General features: G+C 39.0%; 1 protein-coding gene across 1 annotated transcript in view; it reads right to left on the reverse strand.

Annotated features, from left to right (window-relative positions):
* Positions 1-20,286, reverse strand: part of LOC145498556 (uncharacterized) — a 94,310-nt gene that overhangs the window by 62,068 nt on the left and 11,956 nt on the right. Inside the window, 22 exon segments of the mRNA XM_081478464.1 lie at positions 3,620-3,769; positions 3,868-3,990; positions 5,876-6,025; positions 6,445-6,594; positions 7,357-7,479; positions 7,669-7,818; positions 7,919-8,068; positions 8,870-8,992; positions 10,738-10,860; positions 11,128-11,250; positions 11,420-11,542; positions 12,179-12,301; positions 12,526-12,675; positions 12,944-13,093; positions 13,569-13,691; positions 13,802-13,931; positions 15,306-15,372; positions 15,647-15,735; positions 16,183-16,263; positions 17,187-17,302; positions 17,852-17,974; positions 19,036-19,158. Coding sequence (XP_081334590.1) covers positions 3,620-3,769; positions 3,868-3,990; positions 5,876-6,025; positions 6,445-6,594; positions 7,357-7,479; positions 7,669-7,818; positions 7,919-8,068; positions 8,870-8,992; positions 10,738-10,860; positions 11,128-11,250; positions 11,420-11,542; positions 12,179-12,301; positions 12,526-12,675; positions 12,944-13,093; positions 13,569-13,691; positions 13,802-13,931; positions 15,306-15,372; positions 15,647-15,735; positions 16,183-16,263; positions 17,187-17,302; positions 17,852-17,974; positions 19,036-19,158 — 2,763 coding nt within the window.

Genomic DNA, 20,286 nt, shown 5'->3' on the forward strand with positions numbered 1-20,286 from the left:
TAGAGTAGAGAGTAGTAGTGTAGACTAGACTAGAGTAGAGTAGAGTAGAGTAGACTAGAGTAGACTAGAGTAGAGTAGAGTAGAGTAGAGTAGTGTAGAGTAGACTAGAGTAGAGTAGAGTAGAGTGGAGTAGAGTAGAGTAGAGTAGTGTAGAGTAGAGTAGAGTAGAGTAGAGTAGAGTAGAGTAGAGTAGAGTAGAGTAGAGTAGAGTAGAGTAGAGTAGAGTAGAGTAGAGTAGAGTAGAGTATAATTAGTGTAGAGTAGAGTTGAGTAGATTAGGGTAGAGGAGAGTAGAGTAGAGTAGACTAGAGTAGAGTAGAGTAGAGTAGAGTAAAATAGAGTAGACTAGAGTAAAGTAGAGTGGATTAGAGTAACGTAGGGTAAAGTAGAGTAAAGTAGAGTACAGTAGAGTAATGTAGTGTAGCGTAGCGAAGAGTAGCGTAGAGTACATTAGATTAGAGTAGAGTAGAGTAGAGTAGAGTAGGGTAGAGTAGAGTAGAGTAGAGAAGAGCAGAGTAGAGTAGAGTAGTGTAGAGTACAGTAGAGAAGAGTAGAGTAGAGTAGAGTAGGGTAGAGTAGAGTAGAATAGAGAAGAGTAGAGTAGAGTAGAGTAGAGTAGAGTGGAGTAGAATAGAGTAGAGTAGAGTAGAGTGGGGTGGAGTAAACTATTCGAGTAGAGTGGAGTACAGTAGAGTAGAGTTGTGTACAGTAGAATAAAATAGTGTAGAGTAGATTAGAGTTGAGCTCAGCAGAGTAGATTAGAGTATAGTAGAGTAGAGTAGATTAGATTAGAGTAGATTAGAGGAGAGGTGAGTAGAGTAGAGTTAAAGAGAATAGACAGAAGTAGAGTAGAGTATACTCTGGTGCAGCATATTAGAGTAGAGTAGACGAGAGCACAGTAGAGTAGATTAAAGTAGAGTAGTGTAGAATAGAGTAGAGTATGGTAGAGTAGAGTAGATTAACGTGGAATTTAGCAGAGTAGAGTAGAGTAGATTAGAGTAGAGTAGTATAGAGTAAAGTGGAGTAGAGTAGAGTGGAGTAAAGTAGAGTAGAGTAGAAAAGAGAAGAGTAGAGAAGAGTAGAGTAGAGTAGAGTAGAGTAGAGTAGAGTAGAGTAGAGTAGAGTAGAGTAGAGTAGAGTAGAGTAGAGTAGAGTAGAGTAGAGTAGAGTAGAGTAGAGTAGAGTAGAGTAGAGTAGAGTAGAGTAGAGTAGAGTAGAGTAGAGTAGAGTAGGGTAGAGTAGAGTAGAGTAGAGTAGAGTAGAGTTGAGGAGAGTAGAGCCGAGCTGAGTAGAACCGAGTAGAGTAGAGTTGAGTAGAGTACATTAGAGTAGTGTGGAGTAGAGTAGAGTAGAATAGAGCACAGCAGAGCAACGCAGAGTAGAGGAGAGCAGAGGAGAGCACAGTAGAGTAGAGTAGAGTAGAGTAGAGTAGAGTAGAGTAGAGTAGAGTAGAGTAGAGTAGAGTAGAGTAGAGTAGAGTAGAGTAGAGTAGAGTAGAGTAGAGTAGAGTAGAGTAGAGTAGAGTAGAGTAGAGTAGAGTAGAGTAGAGTAGAGTAGAGTAGAGTAGAGTAGAGTAGAGTAGAGTAGAGTAGAGTAGAGTAGAGTAGAGTAGAGTAGAGTAGAGTAGAGTAGAGTAGGGTAGGGTAGAGTAGAGTAGAGTAGAGTAGAGTAGAGTAGAGTAGAGTTGAGGAGAGTAGAGCCGAGCTGAGTAGAACCGAGTAGAGTAGAGTTGAGTAGAGTACATTAGAGTAGTGTGGAGTAGAGTAGAGTAGAATAGAGCACAGCAGAGCAACGCAGAGTAGAGGAGAGCAGAGGAGAGCACAGTAGAGTAGAGTAGAGTAGAGTAGAGTAGAGTAGAGTAGAGTAGAGTAGAGTAGAGTAGAGTAAAATAGAGTAGAGTGAAGTAGAGGTGAGTAGAGTAGAGTAGAGTGAAGTACATTAAACTACGTGGACTAAAGTAGAGTGGAGCTATAAAACAGAATAGTGTAGGAGGCAAACGTAAAGGATATAGTAGAGTAGCTATAGTTGACTAAAGTGGGATACAGTAGTGTAGAACATAGTAAAGAGTAGAATGGAGTTGAAAAGATTAGAATAAAGTGAATTGAAGTAAAGTAGAAAAAGCGTAGCCTAGGTTAGAGTAGGGTAGAGTAGAGAAGTACAAAGTTCGTTATTTGCATGACCCTTAAGTTTAAAGTATTTCAAAAGCATAACTAATCTAATTAATAACAAAACAAAGCAGAGTGGAATAGAGTAGAATAGCGTAGAGTAGAGTAGAGTAGAGTAGAGTAGAGTGGAGTAAAGTAGAGTATAGTATAGTAAACTACATCTAAGGTTGAAGTAGTGCATTACATCACTAAATAAGATCGTAGTTTAGAGAAGGAAAGAGTAGAACGGAGTGATGTAGAGTCGGGTAGAGCATAGTAATTTAAAGAAGAGTAAACAGTGGAGAGTAGGGTTGGGCTGAGTAGGGTGTGGTTTAGTAGAGAAGAGTAGAGTATGATAGAGCTTAGTAGAGTAGAGTGGAGTAGAGTGAAGTCGAGTAAAGTAGAGTAGTTTACAGAAGAGTCAGTGCAAATGAGTACAGCAGGGTAGAGTAAAGCAGAAGAGAGTATTGTATAGCAGATGAGAGCAGCGTAGAGTAGAGTATATTAGAGTAGAGTGGAGTTGAGTTGAGTAGGGTAGAGAAGAGTAGAGTAGAGTGGAGTAGAGTAGAGTAGAGTAGAGTAAAATAGAGTAGGGTAGAGTAAAGTAGAGTAGAGTAGAGTAGAGTAGAGTAGAGTAAAGTAGAGTAGAGTAGAGTAAAGTAAAGTAGAGTAGAGTAAAATAGAGTAGAGCAAAGTAGAGTGGAGTAGAGTAAAGTAGGGTATAGTAGAGTAAAGTAGAGTGGAGTAGAGTAATGTAGTGTAGCGTAGCGAAGAGTAGCGTAGAGTACATTTGATTAGAGTAGAGTAGAGTAGAATAGACTAGAATAGAGTAGAGTAGAGTAGATTAGAGTAGAGTAGAGTAGAGTAGAGTAGAATAGAGTAGAATAGAGTAGAGTAGAGTAGAGTGGAGTAGAGTGGAGTAGAGTAGAATAGAGTAGAGTAGAGTAGAGTAGAGTAGAGCAGAGTAGAGTAGACTAGAGTAGAGTAGAGTGGAGTAGAGTAGAGTAGAGTAGAGTAGAGTAGAGGAGAGTAGAGTAAAGTAGAGTAGAATAGAGTAAAATAGAACAGAGTGGAGTAGAGTAGAGTAGGGTAGAGAAGAGTACAGTACAGTACAGTAGAGGAGAGGAGAGGAGAGTACAGTAGAGTAGAGCAGAGGTGTAGATTAGATTAAAGTAGGAGGCAGAAGAATAAAATATAGTAGAGTACATATAGTTGACTAAAGTGGAATAGAGTAGAGTGCAACATAGAATAGAGTGGAATTGAATTTAGCAGTGTAGAGCTTAGGAATTTGAAGTGAAAAGTAGAACATAATGAAGAAGTGTAGAATGTAGAGGAGTAGAGTGATAGAGAGTAGATTAGAGTAATTTAGTGCGCAAGCACATTGACGTAGAGTAGAAGAGATGAGAGGTGAGTAGAGTAGAATGGATGAGAATAGAGTAGAGTAGAGTAGAATGGAGGAGAATAGAGTACATTACCAACACATGTGACTCCATCTCCAGAGTATCCCGTATGACACGTGCAGTAGAATGATCCTTTGGTGTTGGAACAGTTGGCATTTAGGTGACAGTTGTGAGCAAGATGAAGGTATTCATAAGATATCAGGTCAGGAAAACACTCATCGATGTCTGAAAGTAGCAAGTGAACAATTTGTAGAGAAAATGAATATTCCTCATCGAGGCAATTGCATATCCTACTGGCTTAAAGCATTAAAACGTTACAGTACCATCACACGTGACTCCATCTCCTGAGTATCCCGTATGGCACGTGCAGTAGAATGATCCTTTGGTGTTGGTGCAGTTTGCATCCAGGTTACAGTTGTCTATTTCTGCCGCACATTCCTCGATGTCTAAAATACAAAGTTCGAAATGTTGATGGTTGTTTAGCCGCTAGGAAAAATAACCAAGTAAGAATGTACTTGAAAAAACGCTCAATGGTGATTGTCTAAAAAAGGAAAAGGCCGTAATATAATATATATTGGTGAAAACTAAGATTTCTATTCAATTCAAAATATAGTCCAAGGACGTAAGTAGTTAACGGAAAGTACTTCGAGGGTTTTTGAAGATTACCTAAGATCACCAAAGGTTTGAGACAATTTTGGGACCCTTACAGAATTTTCCTTTCGGTAAAACCCCAGTTGTCCTGTCAGCAGGTTCCCGAAGTAACTCTTGTATGTGCACTGTTTAACAACAAGGGCATTAGGTTTGTCGTGTAATTTTGAATAAATCAGCACAAGTAAATTTTTCAAAGAATGTGAATAATATTATTTTGTCGTGATTATATCATTTTGTTAGACTTTGAAAAAATCACTCAAACTAAATTATTCCAAACTAACTTTTCATTTCCACAAATCAAAAAGTAAACAGAAAATATGGATCAGGAGTTCCCAGAACTTTCCTTTGGTAAACCGGAAAGTTCATCACACCAGTCTTGCCCGTACTGCTTTGAAGAGTCGGCCACCACAGAGTCTGCACAATCAGAGAACAAGAAAGCATTGGAAGCAGGGCATGCTTAGCAACACAGGCTCAGTGCTAAGATCAGTAATGTAGTAGCAGCATGCAACAAACCTCTCTGGTTTTTTCCCTAAAAGCCCAATGAATGACAATACTGGCCCGTGTTTGACTGCTGATCGTGATTTTTGTATCGTGCGACTTTCGTGTCGCACTGCATATCTCCTCCCAGAAGTATGAATGAGTGAACGATGAACTGTTAGGAAAATCCGCAAAATGTCGTTTTGAGCGCCTGTGGGTCAAGATCAGGCTCTTGCTCAGCCTTTGCATGCACTCGGTCTTACCCACACTCCTCTGAGGCGGTGCCAATACAATCTGAACAGCAGTGGTCAAAGCAGCCTTTAGACGGCGAGCACCTTGCCAAATTCTTCAGGTTAAGGAGAGAAAGTCGACGACGACGATGATTGATGCATCCAAATCTTACAAGCCCCTGAAAATTAGCATAGGCACTGCGCACAGTATAAAGCAAAGCCATCGCACTTGCCTTGGTGTGTTAACTTGTGCGTATACTTATCGCACGGTTAACACACACCTTGTTTCTTATGCTTGCACTTGCGCTGTAAGTGTATGCCAGTCTTGAAGAATTCCAGTATGAAAACACCACTGACTAAAAGCATGGAGAGCGTCAGGAAATTACCTGGAGACATACCATTGTTGATGGTTTCGTGGCGCTGCCTGTTCTAGTCGTCACTGATTAGAGTATTTGCATAACTTTGATCTAGGTTCATGGTACACTGATAGGTGACTAAGTGAGTACGGTATAGTAGATCTGAGTGAGAAATTGGATGATAGAATATCCTTCTTCATGCCAAATTCTGCCATGTCCAGGCATAATTGTTCGTAGTGCATTTTTCGTTGATGTTAATGAAATACGTCCTGTTCGCTTCACTTGTTAGTTGCACTTATGCATGTGACCACAGTGTCTACAAGAGCTATTAAGCGGCGAATGAATTTTTGTCGACTATAGACAGGAAACTAAACGTTCACAATAATGTGGTGAACCTTATCATTTTTCACAGTGCAGCATTTCATAGTTCCGTGCTTGTTGTTTCTGCCGTTTATTTCGTTTGAAGACAACACGTCAAGGAGGGCAAGGAACTGAAAAACTGGAGCACTTACAGGAATTAGTCAGTTCCTGCTAATGGGTAATACCGCACTATTGAGTTATATGAGCCTCTGGACATAATGACATGATTAGATATATTCTTTATGAGAATCACCTACCTAAACAAGCCACTCCATTACCAGAATAGCCATTAAGACAAGTGCAGTAGAATGATCCTTTGGTGTTGGTACAGTTGGCATCAGCATGGCAATTGTGAGCAAGATGAAGGTGTGGGTCAGATAACTGACTCGGAAAACATTCGTCTACGTCTGAACAAGAAAAATGGTATGGTTTTATGAACTGTGTGGTTTACTTCCGTAAATCTAGATTTATTTTGTTTTCTTGGGAAACGGCATGAACCTGGAGCATCAGATAATCCTATATTGAGTTTTCAGTTGTCAATTCCTTAATAGCTGTACCATTTCATTAGATAGGAATTTTTTAGAAAGTCATCTTAACAAGGATTGTTATGGAAATACAGGCTTCATTGCTTTACCAAGACTACACCATGGTTGTTCGGCTACTGTGACAGTATGATTTTTATCAACTGTAGAGAGAATTCAAATTTTAGTTTGTCTTGTCTGGGTAAGGGTAGCTCTGGAAGAACTGGTGTTGTTCACTTAATCTAAGTTACATTTCCTATGTATCACTCATCGTTAAACTTTCCCAGATTAATGACATTTTTCACCTGCACAAATAACACCATCTCCTGAGTAACCATGGTGACACGTGCAGTAAAATGATCCCTTGGTGTTGGTACAGTTAGCATTGTCGTGACAATTATGAGCATAATCGCTGTGATGAGACGCCAGGGCTTCAGATTGACATTCGCTGATATCTAAAGTGTTAATTACAAAGGGAAAAATAATTTGTTTATTTTATATATGTCGGAATGCTTGTTGTTGTGAAATAGAAATGTACAATATTTTATATCCCTGGCGGTAATACCTTCCGATTTAGGGGCACAGTATGACTTCTCATGTACACCAATATAAGACAACAATGTTTAGACAACGTGGAAGTCTAATATGTCGTTTTTAGATCTATACTGATAAAAGATGCAAAAAACTTTCTTGGCAGAACTTCATTATTGTTAAACTCCCTTTTTGTGAAACACGAAATTGTAAAATAGTGAAGAAAGGTTCAGAGAACTCGATTAGACATTGGTTATTACCAGATTCAAAAATAATTAAAAAAGAATTGGGCCGTTTCAAGTTAGCTTTTTACGTGTGTTTTTAAACGAGGTTTTGTGCAACCAGGCGACCAGGATGGAGGACCCGCATGAAAACCATCCAAGGCTGATGTGGCTTCCTCTCTCAATATTCTAATTTTTTTTATTTTCTCCAAGAAAATATTTCTAATTCCTCATGGACTTATTTTTATACTATATTTTTAGAAGCACGAGACAAAATCGATAAACTAGGAAAAGGCCTGTTACATCCATGCCTTGCAGCTATGTTCATGGATTGCCGCACATTTCAAACTATTTACTGAACCCTTCTTCCATTGCTTCTTTGTTAATGTGTACACTTGGGACATAATTCTTTTCTGAGTGTGTTCTACGTACGCGAGCATTTTAATACTTTCAAAGAAAAGTCACCTTCACATGTGACTCCGTCTCCAGAGTATCCCATATGACACGTACAGTAAAACGATCCTTTGGTGTTCGTGCAGTTGGCGTCAGCATGACAGTTGTGTGTGCCAGATGTACACTCGTCGATGTCTGTGAAAGAAGAATACTTCAAAGGTCACATTCCTCGAACTACTATATAAACTGAGTTTCAGCTGCCCTTTTCTCTTCTGAGGTAAACTGGTGATCCCATTAATGTCCGTTAGTAGTCAGCTTTAAGTGTTATTAATCCTCTTCCCAAGACACACTCACTCTTCAAAGCGAGCATTCTAAGAACTCTACCTGTGCAATATTCTCCTAAGCCAGAGTATCCGTTCAGGCATGCGCAGTAGTAAGATCCTTTTGTGTTTGTACAGTTAGCATCATCATGACAAATGTGAGCCAAATGTTGATACTCAGGTGACAATCCAGATGGGTTACATTCATTGATGTCTTTTAACAAAAGATAAGAGGAATGTTAGTTAAGCAGAATTAATTTGAGTGGCGTGGCATTGGTAAGTGACGATGATCACGATATTATTGAATGACCTACCTAAACACAAAACACCATCTCCAGAGTACCCCGTATGACACGTGCAGTAGAATGATCCTTTAGTGTTGGAACAGTTAGCATCAGCATGGCAGTTGTGAGCAAGATGAAGATATTTATCAGATATCTGGTCAGGGAAACACTCGTCCACATCTAAAATCAAGGAAAGCATCATTATTGACAGCGATCCAATGATAAGAGTATGCTAAAAAAATATTCCGCGAACTCATTAATAATTCATCAAGTGTAAACACAGGAAATCATGGCCGTGACGTTGTTTGGATATTTAATCTTAATTTGCATAGATTTTTTTTTATGATTTATTTCTCTGTTTTTTCCTTCATTTTAGTTTTGATTGAGAAGATACATCAAACTCTAAAGACAGTGTGGCTAAACTTCAGAATACCCGGTCACTTATTAGCATCTCATTGAATAAGAATAGCAACTATTGTTATATACCTCGTTCTTCAAAGCCCACCGACACATGTAAATGAAGTGGCCGGGTATTCTGAAGTTGCTCCGACAGTGTTTGACATCATTTCCAAACACTTCGAAGTTTTTCAAAAACACTCCGCTACGCGTCGTATTTTTAACTCTCTTCTCGGTGCTTGGAAATGGGGTCAAGCACGGTCTTTCGTGTTTGATATATTACACCCAAAACAAAATATATCCTCCCAAAATTCTGTTCAATGTTGATACAATAAGCATTTGATTCCGTGATGACTGAATACTCTTTGTTTGGCTTGGAATTACATTTTATGACCACTCAGGTTGTCTTTTCGTAGTAGAAATTGCTTAATCAAAGTTCGACTTTCATTACTAATCATTGCGATGCTTTTTTTTTGTAAAGGAAAATCACAGTTTCAATTGAAAGTGACATGAAGCACCTATCAAAAAAGGAACTTTATCCGGTCAACTTACCCAACCAACTAAGTTTATCAAACTGAAACTCACCAACGCATGTGACTCCATCTCCAGAGTATCCTGTACGACACGTGCAGTAGAATGACCCTTTGGTGTTTGTACAGTTCGCATCAGTATGACAGTTGTCTGTATTGATGGCGCATTCGTCGATATCTGAAAGGTATTATTCCACACTTTGACAAAGTTGTCTTCATTGCACAATTTTGATGTCATTGGGAGGCACCTGTTTACATACACAACGTTTAGGAAATTGAATGTCAGTGACAAGAAAGTGGAAGTGGATAATACCAGCAACGTTGAGAGCCATCAAGAGTAGACGTACTCTGAAGAAGAAATTACTAGACACCAAGTAAGGCAGGCTACTGGAGCGTTAAAAGCTCTAGTGCAAAGAGGCCGACCGAGATGTTTTAAAGAGAATGGCAAGAGCTGATAAACGAGCATATACGGATAAACTTGCTAGCCAGGCAGAAAATGCAGCCAACAGAGTAGAGAAGGGCAAGGTGTACAAAATCACCAGGATGGTGTTTGGAAAATAAATATGGTGGCAGGAGTGAAGTCCCCATTAAGGACTCACAGGGTAGGCTGCTTATCAGTGAAAAAGAACAGGAAGCTCGTTGGGCACTTTAAAGATGTCCTCAACACACCCCCACCCACAGTTGAAGCGGACATTCAAGAAGCAGAGACTGACCTAGATGTGAACACAACCTCTTCTAGCAAGCAGGAAGTTGTTGCAGCGACAATTCCTTAAAAATTGATACAGTGCCAGGCAAAGACAATCTAAATGCGGAGCTATTCAAGGCTGACCCTAAACTTTAAGCAAGGATTCTACAACCCCTGTTTACACCAGTAGGGGAGGAGGAGGTTGTACCTGACAGCTTGACCAAAGGCGTTATTATTAAGAACGCCAAGAAAGGTGCACTAAACGACTGCAATAACTGGCGAGGCGTAACCCTCCTGTCAACCCCAAGTAAAATTTCAGGAAAGATAATCATTCAGCGAATTTCCAGTACATTAGACTAGCAGAAGACTGTCCAACTTATTCACTTGTTGTGTCGAGGGTAGTACAATCTGCTTCGAGGTCCAAACAGGCGTTAGGTAAGGTTGCGTGAAGTTTTCACTGCAATTCAACTTGGTCATTGCTTTGTTGATGCGTCGTTCCACAGACCACCAAGCCAGGGGCATACCTAGGTAGCATTCTCAGATATAATGGCGGAGCAGGCATAGATATCCAAAGCCGGCTAAACAAAGTCAGGAACTCCTTCAAAATGATGAACAATAATGTGTGGCGGTCATCACAGGACGGAACACGCACCAAGCGCAAGATCTACCATAGCTGTGTTCTGTCTACCCTTTTGTATGGGTCATAAAGCTGGCAAATGACAGAAAGTGATCTGAGAAAGCTGTCGACATTCCACACCAAATGTCTGGTAAAAATCTTGCATATGTTCTGGCCTCAGACCATTTCCAACAGGGATCTGCTTATACAGTGCGAACTAGAGTGCATTCAAAAGCTGGTCGGGGACAGACAACTATGGGGGTCCTTTGTTGCTGCTCTGTTTGCCAGTGAGCATGACGGGTAGTGAGTGTGAGTGAGCGACAGGAAAGTACAGGTCTTTACTTAGCAATAAGGTTTGGAATTTAAATTACAATTCCTGGACGTAAACGTATAGAAAGTACCTTCTTTTTAATACAGGGCAAAAAAAAAAAAGGAAACTAAATATCTAGCATTCTCCTCGCTCTCACCACAAACCTAATCAGGTTTTTTCTGCAGTTCAAGATTAGCATAACGATCAGGGTATTAGTCAAAGTGAAGAAGCGGGATGTAAACAAAAGTTGGATGCTTATCTTGTCCGTTATGTCTAAAGTTTAATAGTAAAACTAAAACGTTCGCAACGTACCATCGCAGATGACTCCATCTCCAGAATATCCTGTATGACACGTGCAGTCGAATGATCCGTTGGTGTTGGTGCAGTTGGCATCAGCATGACAGTTATCTACGTTTGTGGCACATTCCTCAATGTCTGAAATTGAAGCGCTATTTTCCTGAACGGAACTTTGTTTTATGCGTCACTGTTACATGAAAAACACTATAAAATAATACAGGACTAATATTCAAATCCATCTTGATTAGTTGACAGAAAATGTACTCGCTTTCTTCCGTTTGACGGATTCAAACGGACATATTTCCTGGTCTTAAAACGATCAGCAATTAGATGGATCAGGAGTTAGTTTAGCAGTGATTTTTTTTTACTTGAGAATAGTTGGAAGGAAAGATTTTGCACACGTACCATGGCAAGAGACCCCATTCCCGGAATAACCATTGATACACGTGCAAAAAAATGACCCTTTGGTGTTGGTGCAGTTTGCATCAATGTGACAGTTGTCTATTTCTGCTTCACACTCTTGCACATCTGTTGAAGAAAATAACGGAAAACAATTATTTCGTGAATGTAGTTTACAGTGGTCTAGATATTTGGAGAAACTTTTGAATTTACAAAATCGATAGAAACTTTATGATTAGTTTTCGCTTGTTTTTCATCAAATAGTGATTAGTAATAATGATTCAATAACATTTTCTACCTATACACGAGACACCGCCACCAGAATATCCATTATGACAAGTGCAATAAAACGATCCCTTTGTATTGGTGCAGTTGGCGTCAACATGGCAGTTGTGTGTTTCAGATGTACACTCATCAATATCTATGAAAGAAGAAATGTTTGCAAAATCACAACTGTGGAGATAATAAGAAGCTCCTTAGCTCCTCGACGAAACGTGTTAAAATAAATGATTGATTGATTCCGTGATGGAAGGCCAAACAATCCACTTGAACGTCATGCGACAAAAAAGCCTGATTCCATTTTAAACGTGGTCTCAATTTCACCCAGGGAGTTAGGAGCGTTAACGTAGGCACAAAACCAGAGGAAACTCTAGTGTTCAATTGTAAAACAGTCTCCTGAACTACTTTAAACCTACATGTTACAAAATATGTTCATTCTTAATGCTGCTATGCAAGGTGCGTACCATTGGTCGGAAGGAACCGGTTGGGATGACTGTTGAATAATAATAATAAGGCTTTCCCAAAATCAGCAACTCAACGAAAAGAGATGGCGCTCACCATTTTATAATTCAATTATCCGTTATTGTTTTCCTAGATGGGAAACTGGAAACTGGAGAATTGAGCAAATGGTAAGGGACTTTCCAACGCTCGAATCCGAACGAACTCTGAATGTAGTCTACAATTTGGAACAGTGTTTTCGGAAAATTACTCTTCCATTAGACTTTCATCCGAACATTCTGGGATTTTGGCTCAATGGCGGGTTAACATCCATAATCACCTGTACAAATGCCTCCGTCTCCAGAATGTCCCGTATGACAAGTGCAGGAGAACGATCCTTCGGTGTTGGTGCAGGTGGCATCCAAGTGGCAGTTGTGTATTCCAGACAAACACTCATTGACATCTAAAGAGAGATCATAATCGAATTGCTAAAAAAACGTTTGTTTTTTTTTTTCTTAGGCAACTCTGATGTATTCAGTGTCCGAATAGAACACAAACTATGGAAAGCATGAACATTCCGTTGGACTGACATCATTACACTGTAGGATTTCAAAACAATGGGCGAAATATAAAACACGAACGATTAATGCTTGATGAAGAGTAACATAATTTAGCATCTTTATTTACCGTCGCAATGTGATCCATTTCCAGAGTATCCGTTCAGGCATGTGCAATAGTAAGATCCTTTTGTGTTTGTACAGTTAGCATCATCATGACAAATGTGAGCCAAGTGTTGATACTCAGACGATAATCCAGATGGGTCACATTCGTTGATATCTTTTGAAAGACAAGCGAAAAACACTATTTAATTGCGTATTTTACAGGTAAGTTGTTCATCTGGGACAAACGTAAGAGAACTGAGACATAATTTTGGACAGCTGTGGTGAATGTGTAATATATCAGTGTATTAAACAAATAATTTAAGCTATGAATCTAACTATGTAAGCTTTCTAATCGACCTCTAACTCTTGTAAACGTTTAACTACGAAGGCAATTTATGTCCGTTTGACACAAGTCCGTTTTTTGTCCTCTGTTGCCTACTTACCAACACAGTTAACCCCATTACCAGAATAGCCATTAAGACACGTGCAGTAAAATGATCCTTTAGTGTTGGTACAGTTGGCATCAGCATGGCAGTTATGAGCAAGATGAAGATATTCATGGAATATTTGATCAGGAAAACACTCGTCCACATCTAAAGGAAACAAGTATGGTAAATATGGTGTAGTCTTTTTGCATTGAAAATTCCAGGATAGCCATGCAAACATAAATTTACACACATTCTATTCCTAAGAAGGACAATTAGGGTCTGTAAATTCTTAAGCTACAGACATTTCATAAAGTCTGTAAATGGTCCAAATTTTCTAGTGATATACGACTTTCGTGATAATAAAATAACTAAAGCTGTACGTACACGTACTTGTGGATATTTGATTTGGTAGTATTCCCACTTTGAGTTTTGGTCTCAAAAATTTAAGGAAGATTCTGGATTTCCTTTATTTCTGAAGTACCAAGTATAAAACCAAAAATGAATAAAAATTAAATCCAGAAGTACGTTCACGGTACCAAAACAATCCTTCATGATTTTGAACCGATGAACACAATTACTACAGAAATAAATGCGTCACTAATGCCTTGTAGTATTTCAATTTAAGAAACAGTTGTTTTACCAACACAAGTGACGCCATCTCCAGAATATCCCGTGCGACATGTGCAGTAGAAAGATCCTTTGGAATTGGTGCAGTTAGCGTCAGCGTGGCAGTTATGGGTATCTGTTGTACATTCCTCGATATCTGTCAGTTTAGAACAAATACCGAGAATTTCAAATTATTTTCATGACACCTATAAATCGAACTGCTGAGCTTGACACAAGCTTAAAACAGGGCAAGAAGGGTTTATCTACCAGCACAAGTGACTCCATCACCGGTGTAGCCCGTATGACAAGTACAGAAGAATGATCCCTTGGTATTGGTGCAGTTTGCATCAACATGGCAGTTGTCCTTGTTCGTTGAACATTCCTCTATATCTAAAAATACATAAAACGGATATCAAGGATATACTTTACAGATTTACGGTTGTTCAGTCTGTCTCCTGTATTGTCCACTCAGATATCCCTTCAGTTTTAAACTGCTTAGACCAATCAGTTTGCATGTTTCAGTTCAACTGACGGTAAATTTGGCACTATAACTCGCTTTCCAGTTCTCTGAATAAAATGGTGGTTCCTGGGAGTTTTGTTCCATGCCCGTTTTATTGAAGAAAAAAAAACGACATTACTTTGCGAAAAAAAGAAATCAATGTTTCCCTAAGGCAAAAGAGCGTCACGAGAATAAGGTCTCCCTTTAACAGAATTAACTTTATTTTATTTGTAAAAAAAACAAGACCGGGGATTTGTTATGAACCATCACCTCTCTGTTTCCTTGTCTCAAGTTTCGACAGCTTTGAAGAAGAGAAACTGCGGATACAAATTATTCAGTCCAGCAGACAATATTCGCTAGTAATTTTACTCTCCTTGTTTACTCTCGTTAATATTGAGATGCATTCAATTTAGCTCTTTTGGAGGTAGCTGATTTTAGAATTGTTTTCAATTAACTTTTTTAATACGTAATACATGTCAATAGATCATTACATGTCAAGAGCCTGACGGTTTTAATCCACGAGAATTCACGAGCCAAAATTATAGCCATAGCTCGAACCAATCTCGCTTGATATAGCACTGAGGCGTCTAAAAAGGTACGATTAGGGAGTGAAAATTCGTACATAAAACAATATCAGACCCTTAGAGAAGTATACGTATACTTGTGCATACATATTTCACCCAAGGACAGAGACAGGTTTCTATTCAAGGCTGCGTTAATTGTAAACAATGCAACAATAAACGATGAATCAGGAGTTACAAGAAAGCCGTCTCAAATAATGAATCAAAAATTCAAAATGCTTCCAAATTGATCAAACAAAATTGCCTATAAGGAAGCATGAAATAAAAACTGTACCCAGTCTATAACTTGATAGAAGCACAACACTAGCAAGGGCTGTTAACGTAATGATGACACTGGCAAAGAAAATTGACGCTTTAATGATCGAAATAGAATCAAAATAAGTTTTGATGATGAAATAAACGTGTGATTTCTTTTACATTTCTCTTAGTGTTTTGTAAAAGAGATAGAAAGCATTTCCTCTGAATTTCCATAAAGATATAGGAACAGTCATAGAAGTTTGGGAGACACTCGCCAATTGGCTCGTGCTCCCACAGCATTTCTCGTTCTCTAAAACTTGCACTCGTGTTTCTGTAACTCGATCGAAACAAGAAAAATGTTTTGTATTTCGAAATTTAAGAATGATTACATACCCATGCTCTATTTTCTTAGAAACCAGTGTTACATGCTCAGTACACATGCAGTTATATGAACCTTGGTTTTGCTACCCGTGACGACCTCCTCATAGAAGCTCTCTTCACCAGTTTGATATTTTTGATATCTGCAGAGACGCAAAAAAGAACTAAAGAATTACAGGTAATACGCGAATCACATTTTTTTTACACCTAGTACAGATTTAACACATCAGGCGCTTTCCATTAGGCCAAAGGTTCCGGAATTTTAATCTTTTTTTAAGATACACGAACAATGATAGTCAGGTAACTTTCGTTCTTCATGGTTAATGACAGTTAGAAATTTGGTAGGTAAATTTCTAATTTTAATTTTTAATCTACTCATGTTGACTGAAGCCCATAACATAGATTATCAATACCTACACAAATAACTGCACAGTGGGAGTAATTGATGACGTTGCGTCTTGGGTAGGAGAACTTCCTCTGTTGTAGCAGCATGTGTTAGCCGACATCTATAAAAAAATGATTTGTGCCATACTCTTGAATACTTAAGAAAAAGCGATATATAAAAAAGAAAAACAGTGATAATCGTAAACAGCTTTCAAAAAAAGTATGGGGTTTTAGTACCTCTAAGTCGGTTTTGCTACTTCTCTATACTCTCCTCTTAACCAAGGGCTGAAATGAGAAAATATTTACCGGGAGTATATTTACCCTCGGATGGTTCTGAAAAAGACTAGTTTGAATCTTCAAGCCTTTGCTTATATTCCAGGTATTTTTAATATCACCATCTAGCTTCAAAAGTCTGACAGGAGACAACTCAGGCACATGCATACAAGAGAGCCTTATGAATGCAGATGAACAAGTCAGGAAGTATCTAAAGCCTTTACGCTATGGATTTATCTAAGTTGTAAGACTTTGAGACAGTTAATGAACTCTTGATGGATCAAAAGAATTTCGACAGCCATCATGACGTAAGTTGCTTCTTGGACTCTGTTTAGAAATCTTAACGAAGCGTATTTAACTACAGTGTAGTGTTCACCCTGCAAGCAGGTAAGAGAACAATTGTCTTTAACAATTACCTTACATAAAGAATAATATGACTCATGCAGGGAACATTCCTTGCAAATTAAACTTTTTTACATTTCCAGCCAATGAACCACGTTAATTTGCTAAATCGGGATGCTTCAGATGTTAAACTATACATTATATCCCCTCCTCCAGTAAACAAGAAACGGAACTCGTCTTAGAGCACTATTTCAGTTGTCTAAATAGGTTTGCTTGGATATGACTGTGTAGAAGATATATGAATATATTGTAAGTTCTCTAAGACTCGTTTCTTGCAACCAAAGTTAATACCTACTTTATCGACACACTCGGTATGCATGGTGGCAAAACGAACGATTAACCGTTTATGCCACTTTTACTTTTGTCTGATATTTTCTCAGTCAATGACCTAAAGAGGAATAGAAAGAAATACATTAAGCTTTATTTAACTAACGTGTAAAAAGTTAGAGCTATTTATCCCTTTTCAGACGAAATACCATTTGGCTGTTTTAAGTTGTACAAAACAATGTTGGCAGTTTTTCATTTAAACTCATTTCAGGACCACTTGAACGAAAAAGAAATGTGATTTGTGCATGGTTGAATTTGAATGCTCTGACTAGGGAAGGGGGGTGGGAACCGGGAACCTGTGTGCCTGGATGGGTTGAAAATCATCTTTCCCACTGTGTGAGTTTGCAAGGCAAGGCCTTCTTTTAACGCCTAAGAATTTTACTTCGCCTCCACCTCTTTTTGAGCAGCTCTGGATTTGCTTCTACAGGATAATATTTAACGCTGACTATCATTACTGCTCAGCTTGGCGTTGGATTGGCTACAGGCAGAGAAGGCAAACAGACACGTACATGTAGCCAAGAATGCATTACATTGGAACCCAACGGGGAAGCGACAGAGAGCAGGACCCCACCTCCAGGCGCACGAGAATGTCAGAGTTGGAGGAGATACGGCTTCCTAGGCATGAGGCGAAAGATACTGCACAAAACAGGGTCAGGTGGCGAGAGCTGGTCGAAGACCTATGTTCCACTAGGAACGAAGAGGACTAAGTCAGTAAACATCGTTACTCGTCAGTACTTTCATAACATCCTGCTAACCCTGTAAGTGGCTTCCTTGTTCGTTCCTTCACGTCATTCGCTTGATCTTCCCCACCGCCGTGATACAGACACAGGAACCTCTCAAAAGTGCAAAACTACGCTGCAAAACTTGCACAAGGAATATGTTTTTTACCGATTAGCGCAGGAATATACCGAAAGTAAACACGTAAAATTGAAGCAAATAAACTCGCTTACCTTTAATTGGAGCTTGATGCTAAATCCTGTTCAAACTGAGATGGTGTTAGATAGCGAGGGATGAATGAATTGTAAAATGATTTCGGTGGCATGGGGTGTGCGAGTAACTCCTGATCCATATTATGTTTGCTGAATAGGACATTGTTTACTTTTTCGATCAAATCAGCGCTTTACAAAGCCCGCTTTTGCTTTATAAAGCTTGATTTGCGTTAAACAATGCCATATTGCAACAAACATGTTTACAACCATGCAGTGATAACTCTTGTGGAATACAAACATCTCTTACCAGTGCATGTTACTCCATTGCCTGTGTATCCAGTGTTACAAGTACAGTGATAAGAACCCTTGGTGTTGGTGCAATATCCATCTTCGTGACAGTCATGAAGATTTAGAGTGCATTCGTCCACATCTAAAAAGCATGGCGGTATACATCGTCATTATTACTTCTCAGTTTGTTTTAAATTCAACTTCAACTTCACTTTATTTTGCACTTACGTTTTGAAATTACAAGAAGAAGAAAAAAGAAAAAAAGATACATATATAACAATTAAAGGTGACAATGGTATACAGTTTGTGCATGGAGACTAATTGAACCGCGAGGTTATTGAGTTAGCTTCCATCTCGTTTGAGTGAACATAGAAAAACACGGGAGTAGAAGGACGGATTACTAAAGGAAGGAGCTAGAAGAATTGATAGAACATAGTTTTTAACTCTCATTAAAGTGTTGAAAGAATTAAGTTGAGAAATGAATGAATGAATAAACTTGGATCAATTTTATTTTCCTAATCAGTATAGCAATAGGACTACGTGCCGTCTAGCCTCCTACGCAGATACTCTGTGGGCTAGTCATGTAATCTTCCTCTCCCATGAACGACTGCTACATGCTGTCAAATCTGGAAACATCTCCCAGGTCCTTTTATAACACACGCCTGCAGGGAATCATGGTACGTGTACTTGTATTCATAATCTTCAACTGGGTATTTGTTTTGATGAATACAACTACCATGATTCCCTGCGGGTGCGTCTTATAGAAGGGAACTGGCCATTGTGGGCGAAACAAAATGTAAATTTGATGATTTCAAATATTTCAAGGCTGTAGTCGTAATACCTGCCAATACTGCGCTCGAAACTGACGTACTGTTACTTGCCTTAAGTCCGCCATGATCCAAATTAAGAATTAATGGCATGGTATTTTGGGATGGCAAAATAATTATAATATCAGCCTTAAAACATTGATCTCTCAGCCCTTATCAAAATGAGTAATTCAAAAGCCAAAATCACGCTTACTACAACCAAGAACATAAACTATTTACCAGTTCTACACTACTCACCCTATTCTTTTCTGTAAGTAAAACTTCATTCAAATTACTAATGGAATGTGACACACAAGAGACGTTTTTGGAGACACCCAAACAAAGTTTTTTTGGTAAACGTTAACCTTGTATAGAGTTACATTTCGATACACTATACCTGAGCAATTGACTCCATTTCCACTATATCCTTGATCACACGTGCAGACAAATGATCCGTTGGTATTTGTACACGTGGCATCATCGTCACAGTTATCTGTTTCTTCAGTGCATTCATTTATATCTGCAAGTAGTGTTGAAAACTTTTATTAAATGCAATAGAGGCAAAGTAATATGATTTGAATACTTTTATCATTTACAGTGCTCACTCCGATGATGATTGTAACAACAACAATAACAACAACAATACAAATGAGTGCTATTTATAGCTATTTCTGATGGCTGACTTCTAAGAAATCTATTATTAGAACTTATTCTGCTACTATCTTCCGTAGAGTTTGTATTAGAGCACTGGACACAGGATCAAGCGGTCTCAGTGGTTTTGAATCCTGGCCGGTTTCATTGTGTTGTGTTCTTGGGCAACACACTTTACTCTCACAGTGTCTCTCTCCGAACCCAGGTGTATAAATGGGTGCTAGCGAATTTAATGCTGGGAGGTAACCCTGCCTGAGACTAGCATCCCATCCAGGGGAAGAGTATTCACCCAATGCTACGAAACTTGGAGATAAGCACCGGCTTGTCGAGCCGCTAGGCACGAACTCAGACTTTACCTTCGATTTACTACTAATATATGAATTTAGCCGGGAATAAAAGCGGGCCTCCTAATTGCACTAAGTTTACCATAAAAGAAAAAAGAAAATGTTTTTCTTGGATTAGTAAACTCAAAAAAATGATCAACTGTGAGCATGTAATTGTTCAGCGTGTGCCTCCCCTATTTTTCTGGTTAAAACTTGGTGTAGCCAATTTTTCCAAGATTGTAGAAACTACGTACACATTATATCAGGGCCTTGTGCAAAGAATATCTCGGGAAAAAAGTGAACAACACGCCAGGGGTTAATTCGCCCCAGACGTTTGCCTTTGCGCGTACCCCTTCCTTCTCCCCTAGAGTAATAACCTAGCTTGAGCCTGCGATCTAATCGAAAATCCATTATTTAGGCACCAGTCAACGTAAAAAATACACAACCTCCATAACTTCTAAACCTGAGCTCGCAATATGGTCATGTGATACTGGTCAGCGGATACCTTGTTTTGGTAGCTGTCAATTAGCCATAAAATGCATGTCCAATATCAAAGATGCACCTAAGGTAATGATGCTACTTTCTTATTTTTATGGTATGGGGCTTTGCACGCGCACGCGCAGTGCAAGTGGCACACAGACATACGAACGTACTGACAGTCACCTGACGACGAA

Source organism: Orbicella franksi, chromosome 9 (genome assembly GCF_964199315.1).
Source record: "Orbicella franksi chromosome 9, jaOrbFran1.1, whole genome shotgun sequence".
NCBI classification, from domain to species: domain Eukaryota; kingdom Metazoa; phylum Cnidaria; class Anthozoa; order Scleractinia; family Merulinidae; genus Orbicella; species Orbicella franksi.